This window comes from Eptesicus fuscus, chromosome 6 (assembly GCF_027574615.1).
Source record: "Eptesicus fuscus isolate TK198812 chromosome 6, DD_ASM_mEF_20220401, whole genome shotgun sequence".
Taxonomy (NCBI): Eukaryota; Metazoa; Chordata; class Mammalia; order Chiroptera; family Vespertilionidae; genus Eptesicus; species Eptesicus fuscus.
Window position 1 is genome coordinate 80,667,711 of NC_072478.1, and position 19,202 is coordinate 80,686,912.

Consider the following 19,202-nt stretch of genomic DNA (forward strand, 5'->3'; position numbering starts at 1 on the left):
GCAAGAAGTAAAACTAGTCACAGAAAGACAAAAGGTACAAAAAAATACCAACTTGGTTTATTGGATAAAAACAGTGGTAAAATGGACATAAAGCCAAAAGTTAGAACAGGACATTTTCACATCCTCCGTCAACTCAAAAATGTACTTCCCATCATCTGGGGTTCAGGGGTTAAGCTCTGGCTCTCTAAAACCCCTCACTCTTCGCCTGCACTGGAAGGAAGGCTTGCAGTAGAACCCATGAGAGGGGGAAGCCAGAGGCAACCTCAGTCCTGATTACTCCTTCATCCCTAGAAGTCTCTGAGCTAGAGGGAAGCAGGGAAGGGATAAGGAGGCCAGAAGGGCTGGGACTGGCATCTAGGGCCCACTGCCCAAGATGTTCTAGAGACAGCTATCCTTGTCCCATCCAATCCCAAATAGGTACCATTGTCAGGCCTTAGGAGGGAGAAGAAAGGAGATAGTTGGTTTGAGAACCAGATGTGGTCTCCAAACAGTCCCCCAGCATTGGTAAAACCACTGAAGGCGACGGGTCCAGAGCTGGGGGACCCACACCTCTTTCCTCCCACCCAATTAAGAGGTAAAAAGGAATTCCTTGGGGGCACAGCAAGCCCAGCTGCTCTTATATCTCCACATCGCTTTCCTTGTCGTTGTCATGGTCTCCATCATAGAACTCATTGGGTGCCTCTGGCCTGCAAAGCAAGGGGAGAGAGGTGAGGGCTCCACTCTTCAAGTTCCAATATTTTCCCACATAGGCACCCTCTCTGGAGCCACTTCTTAAACCCCTTTGTCAGGGAAGCACTCCTCCCCTTCTATTAGTAGAGACGCATCACTAGTATTCCTCCATTCATGTAGTCAGTAAGCATTTATTGAGATTACTCTGTGCTAGTACTGTCATGAGCCTTAGCAATACATTAGTAGAGAATAAGCCAGACAAAATTTCTGACAATCCCTAAAAACTTACCTAATAAATGAGACTGACAATAACTAACAAAGTAAATAAGTAAATGTGATAATTTCAGATAATGGGGAGAGTACCATGAATAAAATGAAATAAAGGGAGATGTCACAGAGAGTGATGAAGGAAACGAATAAAATTTTCACAAAGGATTATTAGGGAAGGCTGTTCTAAGAAAGTAAGACCTGGAGTTTGAGAAGAAACTGGCTAAAGATCTCAGGAAAACCATTCTGAGCTGCAAAAAATACCCACCAAGTACCAAAGTTATAAAGGTGAAAAGAGACTGATGTATGCCAGTAAGAGCAAGGAAACCAGGATGTCTGGGAACAGTGAGCATGAAGGAGAGCTGTTAAAAGATGAGACCAGGATGTAGGTAAGGGCCAGCATGCAAGGCCTTTTAAAGGCATGGTCAGAAATTTGGATTTCCTTCTAAGTGCAATAGAAAAGAGAGTTTTTGCCCAGCCGGCATAGCTCAGTGGTTGAGCACTGACCTATGAACCAGGAGGTCACGGTTCAATTCCCGGTCAGGGCAAATGCCCGGGTTGTGGGCCAATCCCCAATGTGGGGTGTGCAGGAGGCAGCCAATGAATGATTCTCTCTCATCATTGTTGTTTCTCTCTCTCTCTCCCTTCCTCTCTGAAACTACTAAAAATATATTTTAAAAAAAGAAAAAAAAAAGAAAGGAGAGTTTTAAGCAGAGGACTTACCTGATATTATAAACCTGTAGTGAGGGAAGGGATGTGAAAGCGACATAGGGCCCAATAAGTATTCAATACTAGCTTATTTCTTTTTGAAAATTATTCTCAAGGGGAATATGAATAACTGATAGCTGAATTATCTTGCTCATAGCTGACAATTAAGAAGGGAGAGCCCTAACCAGTTTGGCTCAAGTGGATTGAGCGTCAGCCTGCGGACTGAAGGGTCCAGGGTTTGATTCCGGTCAAGGGCACATGCCGGGGTTGTGGGCTCAATCCCCAGTAAGGGGGTGTGCAGGAGGCAGCCAATCAATGATTCTCTCTCATCATTGATGTTTCTATCTCTCTCTCCCTTTCCCTTCCTCTCTGAAATCAATAAAAATATATTCTTTTAAAAAAGGAAAAAGGGAGAAAGTCATCAAAGAGAAGCTGGGGAACTAAGTCAGAAAAAGCTCTATCTGCCTAGTATGCAATGTCTCAGTTACTTTTAAGCACACAAGGGTTCAACATGTGGAGTCAGACACTCTGGTTTGAATGTCAGCCCTGATATTAAACTAGCTGTGGAACCTTCAGAAAGTTATTTAACCTTTCTGAGCCTTAGAATCTTCCTCTGGATTGTCTGATGGCAACAGAACGATGATATGTACGTATTGCTATAAAGCACTTAGTATTGAATCTGATGCTTAGCAAACTCACAAAAAGTGGTAACTCTTATTACCACTATTCTGCAAATAATACACAAACTGGAGACAACAAAGAACAGGAACTCAGTGGGCAGTCTGACAGTGAGGTAGGACTTAGGACAGGAAGAAGCCTGAGGCTTCTGCTAGCTGTTGAGAGGGGAGGATACAATGCAGAGACTAGGCTCAGATGATCAGACTAGAATTATAGATAAAAAGGTCACACTTTGCCAAAAGGAAGAATGTAAACAAAGGTTTTTACCGTTTTTTTAAGAAAATGAAAGTCAATTTCCAGAATTTAAGCCTCAATGACCTGGAGAGGTTGAGAAGGATATGATGGGTCAAAAAGGAATTCCTGAGGCCAGAGATTCAGATACTTCCTCAACCAGGAGTGGGAATAAGGGAGTATTCATGGAGGAAGAAGGTTGTAGTAGTCCCAAGGGTCCGAGCAGTGAAGCCCAGCTTCAGAGGATGCATCTGGAAGCGTGAACTCTAAGAGAAGCAGATTCTGGAAGGGACTGAGAAGCCCATCAGACTCTGCAGCAGAGCCAATTCAAACCTCTAACACTGCATGGACCAGGACCAGATGTCCTGCAAGTGTCCAGCTGTGGTTATCCTTCAGTCACGTAAGGAAATCTGTTCTCCATTAAGTCCATCTGTTTCTGCACTTCTGGTTTCTATTGTCTTTCCCCTTCATTTTTCAGAGAAGCCTACTTTGAGATTAAAAATAAATTCTATGCTAGTCTTTTTTTCCTAATTCATTGCATCTGTAAATATTTTAGTATCTATCTCAGAAAGATAACGGCTTTTTAAAAAAACCCACAATACAATTATCATACCTAAAAGAATTAACAGAGGAAAGAAATCAAAGGGTCTTAGAGAGCAGTATACAGGCAGTGACCTGTCCAGCTCAAAACCTGGAAGTAAGATGCTGGCAAGAATATAAACTGTTACAGACTTTTTGGAAGGCAATTTGGCAGCAAATATTTAAAAATTTAGCACACATAGCCTTTGACCTAGCAGCAACAATTCTAAGAATCTAATCTACTCAAATAAGCAAGCAAAGATGTACATGAAAGGGGGGGTCCATTGCCACATTCTTTGTAATAATGAAAAAAATGGGAAATATGTAAATGTCCATCAATGGTACTTGGTTAAATGAGGCTACATCCACACAATGGAATATTATAGAGCTGATAAAATAATGAAGCAGACCTAGATATACTGATATGGGAAGACACACGTTGCTTTGTAAAAAAACAGAAAGAACCAGTTGTAAGAGTTGTAAGTTGTAGAGCAACCCATAAAGAATGACCCAACTTGTATTAAAAAAAAAACCTGCAAAACTTTGAGAATGAGTGTATATGTGCATTTTTGTTTATCTGTACATGTTGAACAGTATACTTAATCTATGGAGAAAAATCTATCTGAAAAGATAAAAATCAAATGAAAAGTGGTTACTTTGTGGAATGGGTTTGGATTGTGTAAATGCAAACTTAACATATTTTGGTGCTGTTTAAAACTTTTACAATAAATATATGTTGCTTATGTCATTAAAAACAGAGAAGAAGAAAAAAAGTGTGAAATAGCAGCAGACTAAAAAGTAGGCATACTACAGGAAGTAAGCCAGGGAAAATTAAGCTAAGGTCTCAGTTTACTTTTCCCCTCTTCACCTCCCTGACAATCCTGCTAGAATCCCCCCTCTCTCATCCCTGCCCCAGACCTGCTGTAGTTCTCCTCAGGACCCCTCTCCTCTGCATCAGCCTCATCAGTCCTGTCATAGGTCAGGAGGTCTGCGGGCACATCGTGAATCTGGACACTCGGTGCATGGTTCAGCATCTTCAGGTTTTCAAAGATTGTCTGGCGGATCTGGTCCAGATACTGGTTGGAGTTAAGGAATAGAGAGTGAGCAGCTCGCAGTGATTCAGGGCATCCACCCTTCCAGCTGCCTTTCACCCCATCATCCTAGTTTTAATCCCATTTTTAATCCTAGTTTGAGTACCCCAACTGAAAAGTGTCCCTACTTTCACCCCCAATTGCCTCTACTTTAACCTGTTTAGAATCCTCCTCTAGCTGATATCAGAGAGAGTGATGGCTGATAACTTCCTTCTCTGGTTTCTCTGATTTCCCACATCCTGGACCACTCCCCACCCTTGTTCTCAGCTTCTCCAAACTACTGACCTGGCGCGAGTTCTGATTCTCGATGCGGGTGCTGACATCTGGATGGAGCGTGAAATCTGGGGCAAAGTACTCAAAGTATTCTTAGGAGGGAAAAGATTTGATGGAGAGAGTATGGCTCAGACAGACAATCAGGTCCCAAGACTTCCCAATCTCTTTCCTTCCCATCCAAAATCCCTACCTTATGGTTGCCTAATCTTTTCACTGTTCTGAGCTCAGGGGTTTAGTCTGTAGAGCTCTGAGAATGTCAGTTTCCTCTCTGCCTTCAAGCCAGGCCATTGTGAGAACAGCCTTCCTGGTGTCAGGGTAACATGGGGTGGTCCTTACCACTATAGGGAAGCTCCTCACTAATGGCCTCTTCTACCAGCAGCGATGTCTCATACGTCCTGAAACCAACCAGCAGAAGGGGGCAGGCTGAGCAAGTGGCCTGAAGGGCCCATCTTGCCATCCCTCAGGGAGCCCCTAGCTCACACTGGACAAAGGGGAAAAGGAAAATCAGGGAGTGTGCTTACCAGCACCGGGCAACATTTCGGACAGTATAACCACCACCACCTAGCACCAGGAGAGGAATATTGAAGCTCTTGACATATTCGACGCATTCCCTATTAAAAGAAACGAAAGGAACTAAGCAAAGGTAGTTATGAAAAGCCAAAAAACACACCTCTTGGTATTGTCTGGAAAGGGGCACAAGGAAACTAGATAGGTTCTAGATCTTGATCTAGGCAGTGAAATTTATTGTGTTATATCCTTGAGATATGTGTACTTTATTGTATTTCTGTTGTATCTCAATAAAAATTCTAAAATAAAGTGCACTCCTGTTCTACACACCCATCCTGGCACCCTACCTGTTAATCATCTATTCTCATCCATGCCCCAGCAAGGGCTATCACTTCTAAGGCCAAATGTAACTCAAATCATCCACTTCTCTCCATCGCTACCTCCTCTACCTCAGCCCGGCACCACATTTCCAGCCTAGACAACACCAATAGCTCCCTAACTGATCTTCCCACTTCCACTCCTGTCTCCCTAACCCAACCCTTTCTCCAAGCAGCAGTCACTTTAAAACATGATTTGGATCATGGCACTTCCCTACTTCATATCTTTCAATGATTTTCCATTATATTTGAAATATAATCTAGACTCCTTACCAGGTCCAAAGGCTCTATTCAGCCTCGCCACTGCTGACCTCTCAGACCTCACCTCACACCACCGCCAGCTTACTCCCTGTGTTCTTGCCTCACTGGTTTCACTTCACATCCTCTCCACACCAGCTCTTCCCTGCCTCAGAGCCTCTGAGTGGGCCCTGCCCACCGCTTGGGACAGCCTTCTCTCTGCTCTTCTTATGGCTCGCTCCTTTTAGCCTTCAGGTTCTCAATCCAAATTTCAACTCCTCAGAAAATCCTTTCCAAATCGTACTATCTAAAAATAGGTTCCCCACTGCTATCCTGTATTTCAGCTTCCTATCTTTTCCTTTCATAGGATTTATAACAATCTACTTGGTTTGCTTCTCATGTTTTGTCTGTTTCCTACACTAAACTGTAAAGTTCATGGGAGTTTCCCCATTGCGTCCCCATCTCCTGTACAATGTCTGGAACATAACAGGAGCTTAATAAAAACCTATGTGAATAAATACCAGCTGGGGAACCCTGTTTAAGGTGACCTTTCTGGTTCAAGTACAATTTGACACTATTTTTGATTCTCAAGAAGAGGTAAGACCCATTTTTCCACGACCCCCTCTCTTGTATTGAGGTCCAAGGCCACTTGAAAACCTGTGGGAGTCACAGGAGGGTAAGTCTCACCCATGTCCTCGAATGCTGAGGTTGAAGCAGCCCAATCGATCACAGCCCAGGGAGTCAGCTCCACACTGCATAAAGCAAAAGCCCAGGCAGCTGCGGTGAGATAACTGATCAGAATGTCCCAGGTGTGCTTCCCTTCTTCCCTTCCCTTCCCCACCGACTCTTTCCTGCTCTCTTCTCCCAAACCTAGGAAGAGCCCTCCTAATCAGGCACGGGCAGTATTACCTGAAGAACAATGCATGTGGGTTGGTAGAAGTCCACCACCTGGTTGATAACCGGCTGGAAAAGGTGCTTGTAACCTGGGAGAGGGCCAAAGGTGGGTACCTGGCACCCCAAGGGGATGGGGAGACAGGGAACAAAAGGAAAAAGGGGGTTGAGAGAGCATATAGCCCAGGAAAGAGGCAACCCAAGGAAACAAACCATTGGTTCTGAACTTCTGGAGGGGTCCCAGACCCCTTGGAGTGATTGGATGAAAGCTAATGACTCTTTTCCCAGAAAAATGCACATACACATAATGTGTTGCATACAGTTTCCAGGAAAGGGGGGGGGGGGTGGCGGTGGCTCATGGTCCTTCTGAAGGCCATTCATCCTGACGGACACCTGGCCTAACAGCAGGCAATACCAGGCAGAAGAGGTTCATTCAAGGAGAGAAAGAAGGGGTCCCGTGAGCAGGAAGAAGACTTCAGTACTTACTCTGGTCATCAATGCCATCCCGCAGGGGTACATTGAGACAGTAGTAGCGGCCACTCTCTGCTCCAACTTCATACATGTCACCTACAGGGAAGTGGGAGGTGGGGGCTAGCAGCCACACATGGGAGGCATCCACAACACAACGGCTTCAACCCAACCAACACTGAGGGCCTCTCATTCCATTTACATAACTGCACCACACACTCCCTAGAGCTACTAAGTCCCCTGCAACTTGCATTCATTCAACAAATACTTTTTGAGGGCCTACTAGGGGTCAAGCTATGTACTAGGCACGGGGGATACAGCAATAAAGAGAACTAATGAAATGAAGGAAATACCACTAAGCTTATATTTTTGTGAGTAAACATAATGAGGGAGACAGTAAACAAAACAAAACACCACAATAAATACAAACAGCAGTGAGTGCTCTGTGAGAAACAAGCAGAGTGATGGGAGAGTAGTGGGCAAGGAGGTGAATACGTTAACTGGGTGGTTAGGAGAGGCTTCTCTGAGGAGGCTGAGGAGGAGGCAGTCACGGTAAAGAGCTGAGGGGTGAGAAAGGGACGGACATCTCTGTTCCCGTACCTGTGCCGGGGAAGAAGTAGTTTCCATACTTGTGGAAGGACACTGTCATGACCCGGTCAGTGAGGTAGAAGGCTTCCTGGACCCCGTCACCATGGTGGATGTCAATATCAATGTAGAGCACCCGAGGGTGGTACCTGGGGTGAGGGCAAAGACAGGGTCTGAGGCAGAAGTGGACCCAGGAAGAAAACCCCCCAGCCACTCCTCCCAAACATAAGGTCTGGGATTATCAAGAGTCTGCTTCTGCCCAATTTCACCAAAGTCACCTGAAACCTACCACCACCAGTTCCCTAAGGGCAACCCTGGGGCTCCAGCCCAGATGCAGGGACAGGAGAGGGATGTGCAGAGAAGGATGAAATGTAAGCAGGCAACAGGGAAATCTGCAGCAGAGCACAGGAAGAGGCAGCCTGAGCAAAGCATGAAGAATTGGGAGAAGCGAGTATGGGGATGGAGATCTGGGTCAGGGCCAGGGCAGTCTGAGATCTCGTCAGCTAAGAGTCTCATTAAGTCCCTCCATCGCCTCCCAGGTTACTCACTTGAGCAGCTCCAGGATGCCAATCACAATGTCATTGACATAGCAGAAGCCAGAAGCCTATGGCAAGACAGTGGTCTCGTAAAGGAAGGTACAATTCCTCCACCCAGCTGCCCCCTACTGTCATCTTGAACACCAACCCTAGAGTAGCTATAGTCTCCCCCATCACCTCCTCACTCACCTCAAACTTCTTGGCATGGTGCAGACCTCCAGCCCAGTTAATGGCAATATCACAGATCTAAAAAACAAATACCCAACTCACAGTCCTCCTGCCCACCCCCAAAGATGGGAGCTCATGGTCAGGGTCAAGCCCTTGAGTCCAGTCAGCCACAGAAAGGGAGAATGGGACTCAGGGCTGTGGTCACCTTGTTGTTCAGCTGGGTTGCTCCTTGCAGAGATGCGCCTGTGTAACGGGAACAGAACTCAAAGAGCCCGGGAAACACTGGGCTGCAGGGAAGAGGAGCAAGTTGAAGCCGTTTTACCTCTGTCCGGACCTCCCTACACCTCTCCCCCAACCCAAACCCCTCCAACCTCCATTCTTTAATAAGCTGCTCTCCCCCTCCTACACGCTCAAGTTACCTGCAAATGTATTCAACAAATATTTTGGACCAAATCATGTACCAATCCCTGATGGGAAGTAAAGAAGGATTTAACTCTGTCAGGAAGCTTGTATCCTAGCTGGAGAGAGAAGCAGGCAGCTTCTAGGTACTTGAGCGTACACACAAAGAGGAAACAAGTTGTAAGAGAACACTGAGCTCTATTTTTCTTAAAATATTTTTCTGTATCACATTTTAAAATAATGCCCAATAATGTTCTTTATAGCTACATATTTTAAAGAAAGTTATCTTCCTATAGTATACACAAAATAGTAATAATGATGAAATAACACACAGAAAGCCTTTAACACAGTATGTGGAACCCAGTAAGCCCTTAATAAATGCCAGCTATCATTATTAGCATCTTCATTTTTTATAAAAAAGAGAGGCTTGAAGCCAGACACAAATGGCTACATACTATGTAGCTCCATTTAAATGACACTCTGAAAAAGGCAAAATTTAGGGACAGATCTCAGATCAGTAGTTGCCTAGAGCAGTGGTCGGCAAACTCATTAGTCAACAGAGCCAAATATCAACAGTACAACGATTAAAATTTCTTTTGAGAGCCAAAATTTTTAAACTTAAACTTCTTCTAACACCACTTCTTCAAAACAGACTCGCCCAGGCCGTGGTATTTTGTGGAAGAGCCACACTCAAGGGGCCAGAGCTGCATGTGGCTCTCGAGCCGCAGTTTGCCGACCACTGGCCTGGAGTTAATGTGGAGAGAAGGGATTAACTTCAAAAGAGCATGAGGAACCTTTGAGGGATAAATGACCTTGTTGTCAAAACTCTCAGAACTGTATACCTAAAAGGGGTGAATTCTACTGTATGCAAATCAAATTATACCTTCATAAACTTGACCTTCAGCAAAAGAAATGCTTTAAAAAAATCCCCCGCTTTAGGTCTCCAAGGAAACAGTGGAGCCGACACATTGGACTATGTGAAGAAGAAAATTGTAGGGAGTGTTTTGTTTTGTTTTGTTTTAATTTCTTTATTGATTAAGGTGTTACATGTGTCCTTATTCCCCCATTACCACCCACATCCCCCCCAATCATGCCCTCACCCCCCTGTTGTTTGTGTCCATTGGTTAGGCTTATATGCATGCATACAAGTCCTTTGGTTGATCTCTCCCTCTTACCCCCAACCTCCCCTAGAGTGTTTGTCTTTTTTAAAATATATTTTTATTGATTTCAGAGAGGAAGAGGGAGAGAGATAGAAACATTAATAATGAGAGTGAATCATTAATCGGCTGCCTTCTGTACACCCCCTACTGGGGATTGAGCCAGCAATCCGACCATGTGCCCTTGACTAGAATTAACCCTTGTCCGCAGGCCAATACTCTATCCATTGAGCCAAACCAGCTAGAGTGGGAGTGTTTTTTTTAAAATATATTTTTATTGATTTCAGAGAGGATTGGAGAAAGGAACATCAATGATGAGAGAGCCTCCTGCACACTCCCTATTGGGGATTGAGCCTGCAATCCAGGCATGTGCCCTGACCAGGAATCGAACCGTGACCTCCTGGCTCATAGGTTGACACTCAACCACTGAACTACACTGGCTGGCGTGTAGGGAGTTTTATAGATTCTCAAAGAGTTTGAGAAGAATTTGTGATTGACACCTAGACAAGTAAGCAAATGAATAAACAATGAAATTATCAGCTCCAGGAAAAACAAAAACTTGTACAAGACAATTATTAAATCATAGTATACTATTTGTCTCAATGGTAAATAAATTTTTCAAAATTAAAAAAATATAAACATAGAATACTTATTTAATAAAAAATTGTTATATAACTATATTCTGAAGATGGGAGGGAAGGGGAAGCCAGGTGATGTATAAGGAGACTAAATGCTCATCTTCAATTGTAAGAGTTTAGCATTTCTTCATGCTAAATGAAGAAATATCAATATGAGCATCTTATAAGAAACAGTATAGAATAGTGACATGGTTAACAGCCTAGATTCTGAGGCAACTACCTAGGTTCAAACCTTGACTCTTTAACACCTAATGATTGTGAGTCTGGGCAAGATAAAGCTTTCTGTGCCTAAGTGTTCTCATCTGTAAAAAGGAGATAGTCATAGAACCTGTTTCGTAGTGGTAGTTGAGACTAAATGAGCTAATGACTGCAAAGCATTTAGAATAGTACCTGACAAACAGTAGGCATTACCTAAGTGTATTACAGATTATTAGTAACAGTAGTAAATTAGTATTATCATTTTGAAGTGCAAAGATAAGTGGCAGAAAAATAGCTAAAGAAGCTAAAAGTGGCTGCCACTGGAGAGAGGGATCTATAGGTGGAAGGGACAGTATGGGACTGTTTTTTTGTTTGTTTTTTCCCCCATTAAAAGCCTTGTAGTATAATTTAACTTTTACATTAGATTACTTTGAAAACAGTCAGAAGTGAATTGAAAGGAAAATCCCTAATTCTCATCTGAAATACAGATAAGCACAAGTTTGACACTATGATGCTGCACAAAGGGCCCGGCAGTAGCACTCCCTAAGTGCATAAAGGGCTTTCACCGGCCCCAGCTCTGGCCTGAGGGCTGACTCTGCATTTGCAGACCTATAAAGTGAACTCAGAAATAGCAGCAGCAGCAATAACAAAAAACCAAGAAACCACCCAAGGCAACATGTGACTGAACACCAAATGACAGTGCAGTGTGTGCAGGACAGACCTCTGCGGCTGGAGTGGTCAAGACAGGCTTTGTGGTGTGAAACTTCCTGGTGGTGTGAAGGCTGGTAAGGCCTTGGAGAGGCTGAAGGGGGAACATAAGGCGTTCCAGGAGGTGCTCAATGCCAGCCTGAGGCGTTGGTGTCTGTTTCTCCAGCCCAGGCTACTTCTATTGATAGGATATTTTAGGGAAACAGATTAGTGTAGTATTTTAAAACCTGGGCTCTGGATCTGAATTCTGCCACCTCCACTGACCAGTTATATGACTCAGGCAAGTTACCTAAATCTCCTCAAACTTCAGTACACCCAACACCAGGAAAAGGACTATTACATCTCAGGGTTAGTGTGAGAAGTGGATGTAGCAGCAATCCTCTGCATAGCAGAGTAAGCACTCAAAAAATAGTAGCTATTGTAGGAAACTCTACAGGATCAACAGCCTGGTCTCTTTAAGAATTAAATTCAAGGGAAATAAATGTTATAGATTAAGAATTTTAAGAGACATTATCAACCAAATGTAATCCTAATATAAGTAAATCAATTGCGATAAAGAAAAATTATAAGACAATTGGAAAAAATTTGAATACTGATTGCATCTCTGATGATATTAAGGAATTACTGCTAATTTTTTAGGTGTGGTAGTAACATTGTGCATTTTTAAAGAGGATGATTTGGAGATACATAAAGTATTCACAGATAAAAGAATATGATATCTGAGAATTATTTTTTAATTTTTTAATTGATTCTTAGAAAGGAAGGGCGACGGAGAGAAAAACATCCAACAGCTGCCTCGAATGGAACCAGCAACCTTTGGGTGCACAGGATGACACCCAACTGAGCCACACCAGCCAGGGCTGAGAATTGTTGTAAAATAATCTAACGTGATCCCTGGCAGGGTGGCTCAGTTGGTTGGAATGTCATCCCATGTTCGATCCCCAGTCAGGGCATGTGAGGGAGGCAACCGTTGCCTCCTGATAGATGTTTATCATATCGATGTCCTTCTCTTTCTCTCTCTCTCTCTTCCTCTCTAAAATCAGTAAAAAATAACATCCTCAGGTGACAATTAAAAATACATTTTTTTTAAAAAATGATAACCTAAGGTGAGGGGATACAGATGAAAATTTGCTTACAAGTGTTGCAGCTGCATGATGGATATATGGAGTTTGCTGTACTATTCTTTCAGAAATGTTTGAAATTTTCCCTAATAAAAAGCTTAAAAAGTAAACTGAGTAAATGGTAGCTTTTATGGTCACTTTTTCATGGGTGTACACTAGAATGTAAGCAAGGATCAGGGCTTATCTTTCTTATCCATTCCCTTTCCCAAAGGGTCTAAGTTTTCTTGATATGGTACAAGCCCAATCATGTAAACCTGATCACATCTACTCACTCTCTTGCTTTTTCAAACACTTTGAAGGCTTGCCTCTCCTCTAGGGGTAAAAACTCCAATTCATCATAGGGCCGTCTACTTTTTAAATCAGCCTCAATTCAGATCACTCTTCTCTTCATATTCTGCGGTTGGCCATTTCTGTTCCCCAAATGAGTCATATTCTATACCACCACAGACCGTAGCACATGTCATCCCTACAGCCCATGACATTCCTTTCCTCACTCTCTCTCCTCCCAACCATTGTTACCTAATTACCTTTAACTCTTTCTTCAGATCTCAGCTCAATCTTTATTACTTCCTCTAGGAAGCCTCCACTGACCAGACTCCCAAAGCTGGGTAATTCTCCCTCATATATACTCTCATATGCTGTCATGTACCTCTGCTTTATAGGACTCACCACAACCATAACATTAAAATTTTGCTATTGTTGATCAATGCATCCCCAGCATTTGGCACAGGGCCTGGCCTAGAGCAAATGACCAATAAATATTTGTTGAATAAACCAATGAGTAAATGATGACTCACTGACTCAGCATCTTCCCACTTACTGCCTCCAAGACCTCACTCAAGTGTTCTCCTTGAAATGCCTGGCATCAAAAGTCCTAGTCTTCTCACCAGTCATCGCCCACGTTGAAGGCATTAAGACTCTTGGTGAAGCCTTGCATATTGGTGGGGCTCACTCTCTGCAGGAAGTCAATGTAGTCCTCAGAGTGGAAGCGGCACATGTCATGCTGGGAGGCCTGGTATGGCTTGAAGACCTCAGGACAGAAACACAAGGTGAATCCAGGCAGGGTGAGTCTCAATCATGGAGCTGAGACCACCCACACTGAACCAGCCCTGGGGATCACCCAAAAACACACCTGCAGAACCCTTACCCCTAGTCCTTGTTTTGCCGAGGCAGAAGAGAGGCTCTGATAAGCTGGGTGGTTTATTATGATCAAGCCCCCTAAAGACCACTGGACTTGCCTTTTTCCTTCCCACCTCCAGCCTAGCCTTTCCTACTTGTCAACTATGAGCCCCAATCCACTGCCCTCTTCCCTGGATCTCCTACTCCTGATTCTCTCCATACCCATCTCCCCTGGGCTCTGGTTCTCCTCTTTCTGTCTCTGAGTTCTTTTGGAATCAAATAATATGGGATGTATGAACATCTTCTAATTAAAGCTCAAAGTACCCTGGGGAGTGGGGATTTGTGGGGGGGGGTCACATACTTCTTTAGAAACTGGGCAAAACCAAAAAGACTCTCTCTCCCCAGAAAATGTACATAGGTACATACCAGCAAAAGATTTCAGGAATTCATAGATTCATGCACCAACATCACCTCAATCTCTTCTATGACCAATTTACTTGTCTGTGCCTCACTCAGCACAAGCAGTGGACACTCATTCATACTTTGACTAATTCCCCTTGCAACGCATGAGCGCTGAGCTTAACTGTTATAACCGCATATCACAGCTACAAATTCCAAGCTAGGGACCAACAGCATGTTTCCCTGGGAGTTGAAGGGTTGGGTAGTGATTACCTGTGTGGGGGTATTCTAGGTTAAAAAGGTAATACCCAGGACATCTGCTATCCTCCACATACACGTTTACACATAGGGCTATGATCCTCCCTGGAGCTTCAGCTCCTGGTTGGTGGAGACGGGTTGCAGAGAAGGGATAGAAACTGAGAGTAAACCTCACATCCCCTTTCCCTTCTCTGAGGCTAAAGCACTGCACTGCCCACACCCTAAAATGCTAGGAAGAAAAACACCTTCAGTCTCCAAACCAGCCCCACTCCACCCTAACCCGCCAAGTGTTAGTCCACCTGAGGTCAAAGGGTGGCTGACCTAAGGTGAAAGAGTAACTCCCATTAAATCGGTGGGTGCACGCACCAGCACTCTGCACATGGGGGTGGGGGTGCTCCTGGTTCCTTCTATCCAGCCTGCCCCCACCCCCACTCTTGGGTGGGTCTCACTTGGTGCATTCAGTGCGGCCTACCTAGCTTTAGGGCCGCAGCTCGCCCCCACCCTCAATCCCCAGTAGAGGCGGCGAAACTCACGATCATCTTCTTATAGAGACCGTAGTGCAGGACCAGACTGTGGGTCAGTGCCAAGCGGTGAGGCTTCATAGGGTGCCCAGCCCCTGGGAGGAGAGAAGAGAGTTCGTCAGTTGTAGCCCCAGTCTCGAAGCCTCCGCGTCCCGAACCCGTCGGGTGCCACCTTGTTCCCTCACCATAGTGGAAGTTGCCCACGTCCGGGTCGTAGAAATAGGCCACGGTTTTGGCCATGGTGCCCGCGGGACCAGGCCCCGCGCCTCAGCCGCCCGCCCGGCTGCCGGCCCCACCTCCCGTCGTACGTGCTGCGTAAGCACGTCGCCTGCCTCTGCGGAACCGGGAATCCAGGCCCCGCCTCCTCTAGACCACGCCCAGGACACGCCCCCTGCGGCTGGTTCTGGGCGTGAGCGTCAGGGCTTGGGCAGAAGTCAGGTAGCATCGGTCTTAGGATGTGAGGGCCATTTCCTCCCAGGCGGGGGTCAAATCCTTGAGAAGCTGAGACATCCCGTCCAGCCACCGGTCCTAAACCGGGTGCATGCCGTGGTCACCTCTCTAGACGGCTCCGGAGAGCCGGCCACACAGCCCCTCTCGGGTGCAGAAAGCCGGCTTCCCCCGGCCCACTGGGAAGATTCCTGGCTATCCACCCGGCCTGGGTATCTAAGGGCAGGAGCCGCGCCGGGCGTGCCGGGTAGACTAGAGAACACACTCGCCTGACTGGCTAGCCACCCCACCCGGACCCAGGCTCGGCGCCGCACACTCCCCGGGGGGGCCCCGGCGCAGTCACGCGCACACCACATTTGCGTTCACAAGCGCGCAAGGCCCTCGCTCTCCGCCCCGCACACCTGCGCTCCGCCCCCTGGTCCTGGGCCGGCGACAGGCGAAGGCTTTTGGGAACCCAGGGTGGCTGCGACGGCGCACCCCATCTCTTCTCCTTTCCGGGGCCGGAGTTATCCGGAATCTGCCGCTGCTCCCAGCCAGGCTGCATCCCTCTCTATCCTTCCCTCCCCCCCGCCTGCCGCGGCACCGGTATCTGCAGTCGCAGCCCGGAGCCGGTGAGGCGGCGAAGGGGGGAGGGGAAGGAAGCGAGGGATGAGAGCCGGGAGGGAGTCGGGGGCCCTGAGCCGGACTAGGACGCCCCTTCGAGCCGGAACCCGAGCAGGAGTCGGAGCCGGAGCCAGAACCAAACCACCGGTACTGGGTGGGCCAGGTGGTCAGAATGGGAGGAACCGAAAGGGGGGAGGGTGCTGGAGTACAAACTAGTGAGGGGCTGCGGAGGCCTGGCTCGGGCCGGTGCGGAGGAGGTGCGGACGCTGACTCAGGCGCGATTCTTGCGCTGACCGCCTGAGAATTCCGTCCCATCTCGCTCTGTAGTGTCCTTGGAAGGGACGGGAGCGCAGGGCAAACTGGAAAGGGGAACGCTGTGGGCGTCGGGAAAGCGGGACCGGGGGAGAGGGCTTGCGCAGCCGCGGTCTAGCACCCCTGGCCCTGACCAGCACTCCAGGCCCGGACAGCTCCCCTGTGGGTGGGGCTGGACCTCCGAGGCTTGCCTGTTTCAGATCCTGAGGATGGCATTTCTATCCCTTCCCCCAACCCTAGCTGCAGCCCCCAAACCCCAGGAGGCGTCCTGGCCCGCGCTCGCCCCCCAGGGCCTCATGGCGGAACCACAGCCTGACCTGGAGCCACCCCAACATGGGCTGTACATGCTCTTCCTGCTTGTGCTGGTCTTCTTCCTCATGGGGCTCGTGGGCTTCATGATCTGCCACGTGCTCAAGAAGAAGGGTTACCGCTGCCGCACATCCAGGGGCTCGGAGCCTGATGACACCCAGCTCCAGCCCCGTGAGTGAGGAGCCTAGAACCTGCCTCAGTCACCTTTTTCCTTACCCTTGTCCCCACACCTCTGTCTGCCTTCCTGGCCAACAGACCCAGCCAAGTCCCAACCAAGCCTTCAAAAGACCTAGTGATGCTTTCTGGGGTCAGCAAGTGGGGTGACACCACCCTGAAAGCAAGGCTAGAGAAGGCAGTATGGGTGGGTAGGGCCCGCTGATGGTAATCTTGGGCTCCCATTGACTTTCTCATCTTTTCTGCCCTGGCCCCTGAAATGCTAATGCCCAGCCCGATGACAAATAGGCACAAGGTTATATCTTGAGCAATAAGCCACAGGATCCACCTGGTAGTGTCCCCCAAAGCTGACTCACTTCCAATTCCTTGTCAACCTTTTTCTTCCTTTAGCTGACGACGACGACATGAATGAGGACACAGTAGAGAGGATTGTTCGCTGTATCATCCAAAATGAAGGTGGGTGTAAGCTCCCCACCTCCCACCCCGACTTTCTCTTGCCCTGACCTCCACCTCCACTGACTCCTTTTCCTTCTCCCCTCAGCCAATGCTGAGGCCTTGAAGGAGATGCTGGGGGACAGTGAAGGAGAAGGGACAGTGCAGCTGTCCAGGTGAGCTGGAAACGAAGGCCAGCATGACTTAGCTTGCCTTGGAGAGTACCCTCTCCTCCAGCACAATCCTCTCCCAGGCTCCTTGCATGTTTGGGGTCGGGGGGGTGGGGGAGGGCAAAGCTGGCTAACCTATAGGAAGAAAGAAGTTTTATAGAAATCTCAAGTCCTTCCAATTATACCTCCCTCCTGGATGTCATCAAGCTTTACCTTCACCCTTTGTGCCGCTCCTTTGGGTTAGGCACTGCCCTCTTTTTAGAAAACAGCTCTGGGAAGGAGAACACGTGAGACTACCACCTTAACATTGAGTTTATTGGATAAAGACAGAAAAGAACGTTGGGGCCTGGGGAAAGTGGGCACCTGGAGGCTTAAGGAGCATGCTGAAAGAACAGGAACAGAACAGGACGAGAAATGGAAATGTCACCCCTGCTCCCTTCCTCTCTACCGTCCAGCGTGGATGCCACTTCCAGCCTGCAGGATGGAGCCCCCTCCCACCATCACACCGTGCACCTGGGCTCGGCAGCCCCTTGCATCCACTGCAGCCGCAACAAGAGGCCCCCGCTTGTCCGTCAGGGACGCTCCAAGGAAGGAAAGAGCCGTCCCCGGCCGGGGGAGACCACCGTTTTCTCTGTGGGCAGGTGGGGACAGAGTGCCGCAGGGCAAGGGAGGTTGAGGTGGGGGATCCTGACTCCAAAGGTGGGCCCCACCGCTCTACTCCTGGATTGTGACCTACCGCAAGAGTAGGTTATACAATGTGCCCCACAATCTGAGGTCTCCGCTGCCCTAGGCTAGAGGGAAGTGGCCGTCAAACCAAAGATGTCCCTGGTTGGAGGGGAGGGCCAAGCAGTTCCGGAGTTGTGATCCTAAGACCCAGTGTTCCCTTCCCTCCCAGGTTCCGGGTGACACACATTGAGAGGCGCTATGGACTGCATGAGCATCATGATGGCTCCCCCACAGACAGGAGCTGGGGGTCTGGTGGGGGGCAGGACCCAGGGGGCAGTCAAGGGTCTGGGGGAGGGCAGTCCAGGACAGGGATGCCAGCCATTGAAAGCCTGCCCCCTGAGCGGCCACAGCCCCAGGCCCTTGCCAGCCCCGCAGTGCAGAATGGACTCAGGGACAGCAACCTAGTCCCTTGTGCACTTGGAGGGAACCCTGGAGCCTCTGCAGAGTCACCGCTGGCGGCTGGAGGGAGGGGCCCGAGCCCAGGGCTGGCCAGCCAAGAGGCAAATGGACAGCCAAACAAACCGGACACATCCGATCACCAGGTATGAAGACATGGCCAGGGCTGTGGTGGGCTGAGCTCTTACTGCCCTTTACTCTGGGAATGGGTGCATTGATGAGACTCAGATTCTATTCTCCTACTGTTGACCCCTCCTCTCACTCAGGTGTCTCCAGCACGGGGAGCAAAAGGTGTGTGAGGTAAGTGTGCCTGGGCTTCAAGTCAGATAATCTCATCCTCCCACCCTCTATTTACACTACTTAAGCCCATTGGCTGGCTCCCTGCACCCCCCCCCCCCCCGCCTCCAGGGTAAACTGCAGGCTTTCCTTTGCTATATAGTCTTTGGTTTGGTGGTGGGGAGCAGGCATGTCCTCCAGGGAATAGGGAAGGTACCACAGCCCCCAGGGGAAAGCTGGAATACAACGTGACTAGGAGGCAACACTATTACCCTTCCTCTCCCCCAAGCCTCCTTCTTCATTGCTGAAGAACTACCAGTTGCAGAGCCAGGGGCTGGGTGGCCATGAAGCCCCTCCTTTCCACTGGACAGCACTGCCCCCAGCTGAGGGACCAGTCCTAATCGGTCTCAGCCTGGAGGACATTGGGAGAAGGCACCCACCCACCCCCATCCCTGGCCCTCAGTCCCCATTCCTTGCCTGCCAACAGGCTGCCTGACCCACGTTCCCCATCACCTTGCTCCATATGCTAGAGTGTGGCAACTGGGATCAGGCCCCCTAAAGCAATAGCACCTTA

At 47.9% G+C, this 19,202-nt stretch overlaps 2 protein-coding genes across 4 annotated transcripts; one reads left to right on the plus strand and one right to left on the minus strand.

Moving 5' to 3' along the window:
• Positions 1-35: 35 nt before the first annotated feature.
• On the minus strand, positions 36-15,082 carry HDAC3 (histone deacetylase 3). Of its 2 annotated transcripts, none has more exons than XM_054717979.1 (15): positions 14,969-15,082; positions 14,796-14,878; positions 13,374-13,516; positions 8,471-8,552; positions 8,287-8,343; positions 8,110-8,165; positions 7,577-7,710; positions 6,995-7,075; positions 6,527-6,600; positions 6,305-6,369; positions 5,018-5,107; positions 4,833-4,891; positions 4,509-4,564; positions 4,051-4,208; positions 36-686 (listed from the first exon to the last, which is right to left on the minus strand). In XM_054717979.1, exons 1-15 carry the CDS (start codon positions 15,021-15,023, stop codon positions 617-619), a joined length of 1,263 nt encoding a protein of 420 aa, XP_054573954.1. In that variant the 5' UTR covers positions 15,024-15,082; the 3' UTR covers positions 36-616. The 2 variants fall into 2 exon arrangements, with proteins under 2 accessions (XP_054573954.1, XP_008139306.1); XM_008141084.3 differs by having other exon boundaries at positions 4,509-4,588.
• A 152-nt stretch (positions 15,083-15,234) lies between these two features.
• On the plus strand, positions 15,235-18,981 carry RELL2 (RELT like 2). 2 transcript variants are annotated; one of them, XM_008141068.3, is made up of 8 exons: positions 15,235-15,980; positions 16,386-16,625; positions 17,019-17,084; positions 17,170-17,236; positions 17,686-17,871; positions 18,126-18,498; positions 18,619-18,652; positions 18,918-18,981. In XM_008141068.3, the coding sequence occupies exons 2-7, from the start codon at positions 16,442-16,444 to the stop codon at positions 18,649-18,651; spliced, it is 909 nt and encodes a 302-aa protein (XP_008139290.2). In that variant the 5' UTR covers positions 15,235-15,980; positions 16,386-16,441; the 3' UTR covers position 18,652; positions 18,918-18,981. The 2 variants fall into 2 exon arrangements, with proteins under 2 accessions (XP_008139290.2, XP_054573955.1); XM_054717980.1 differs by lacking the exons at positions 18,619-18,652; positions 18,918-18,981 and having other exon boundaries at positions 15,235-15,987; positions 18,126-18,504.
• The last annotated feature ends 221 nt before the right edge of the window (positions 18,982-19,202 follow it).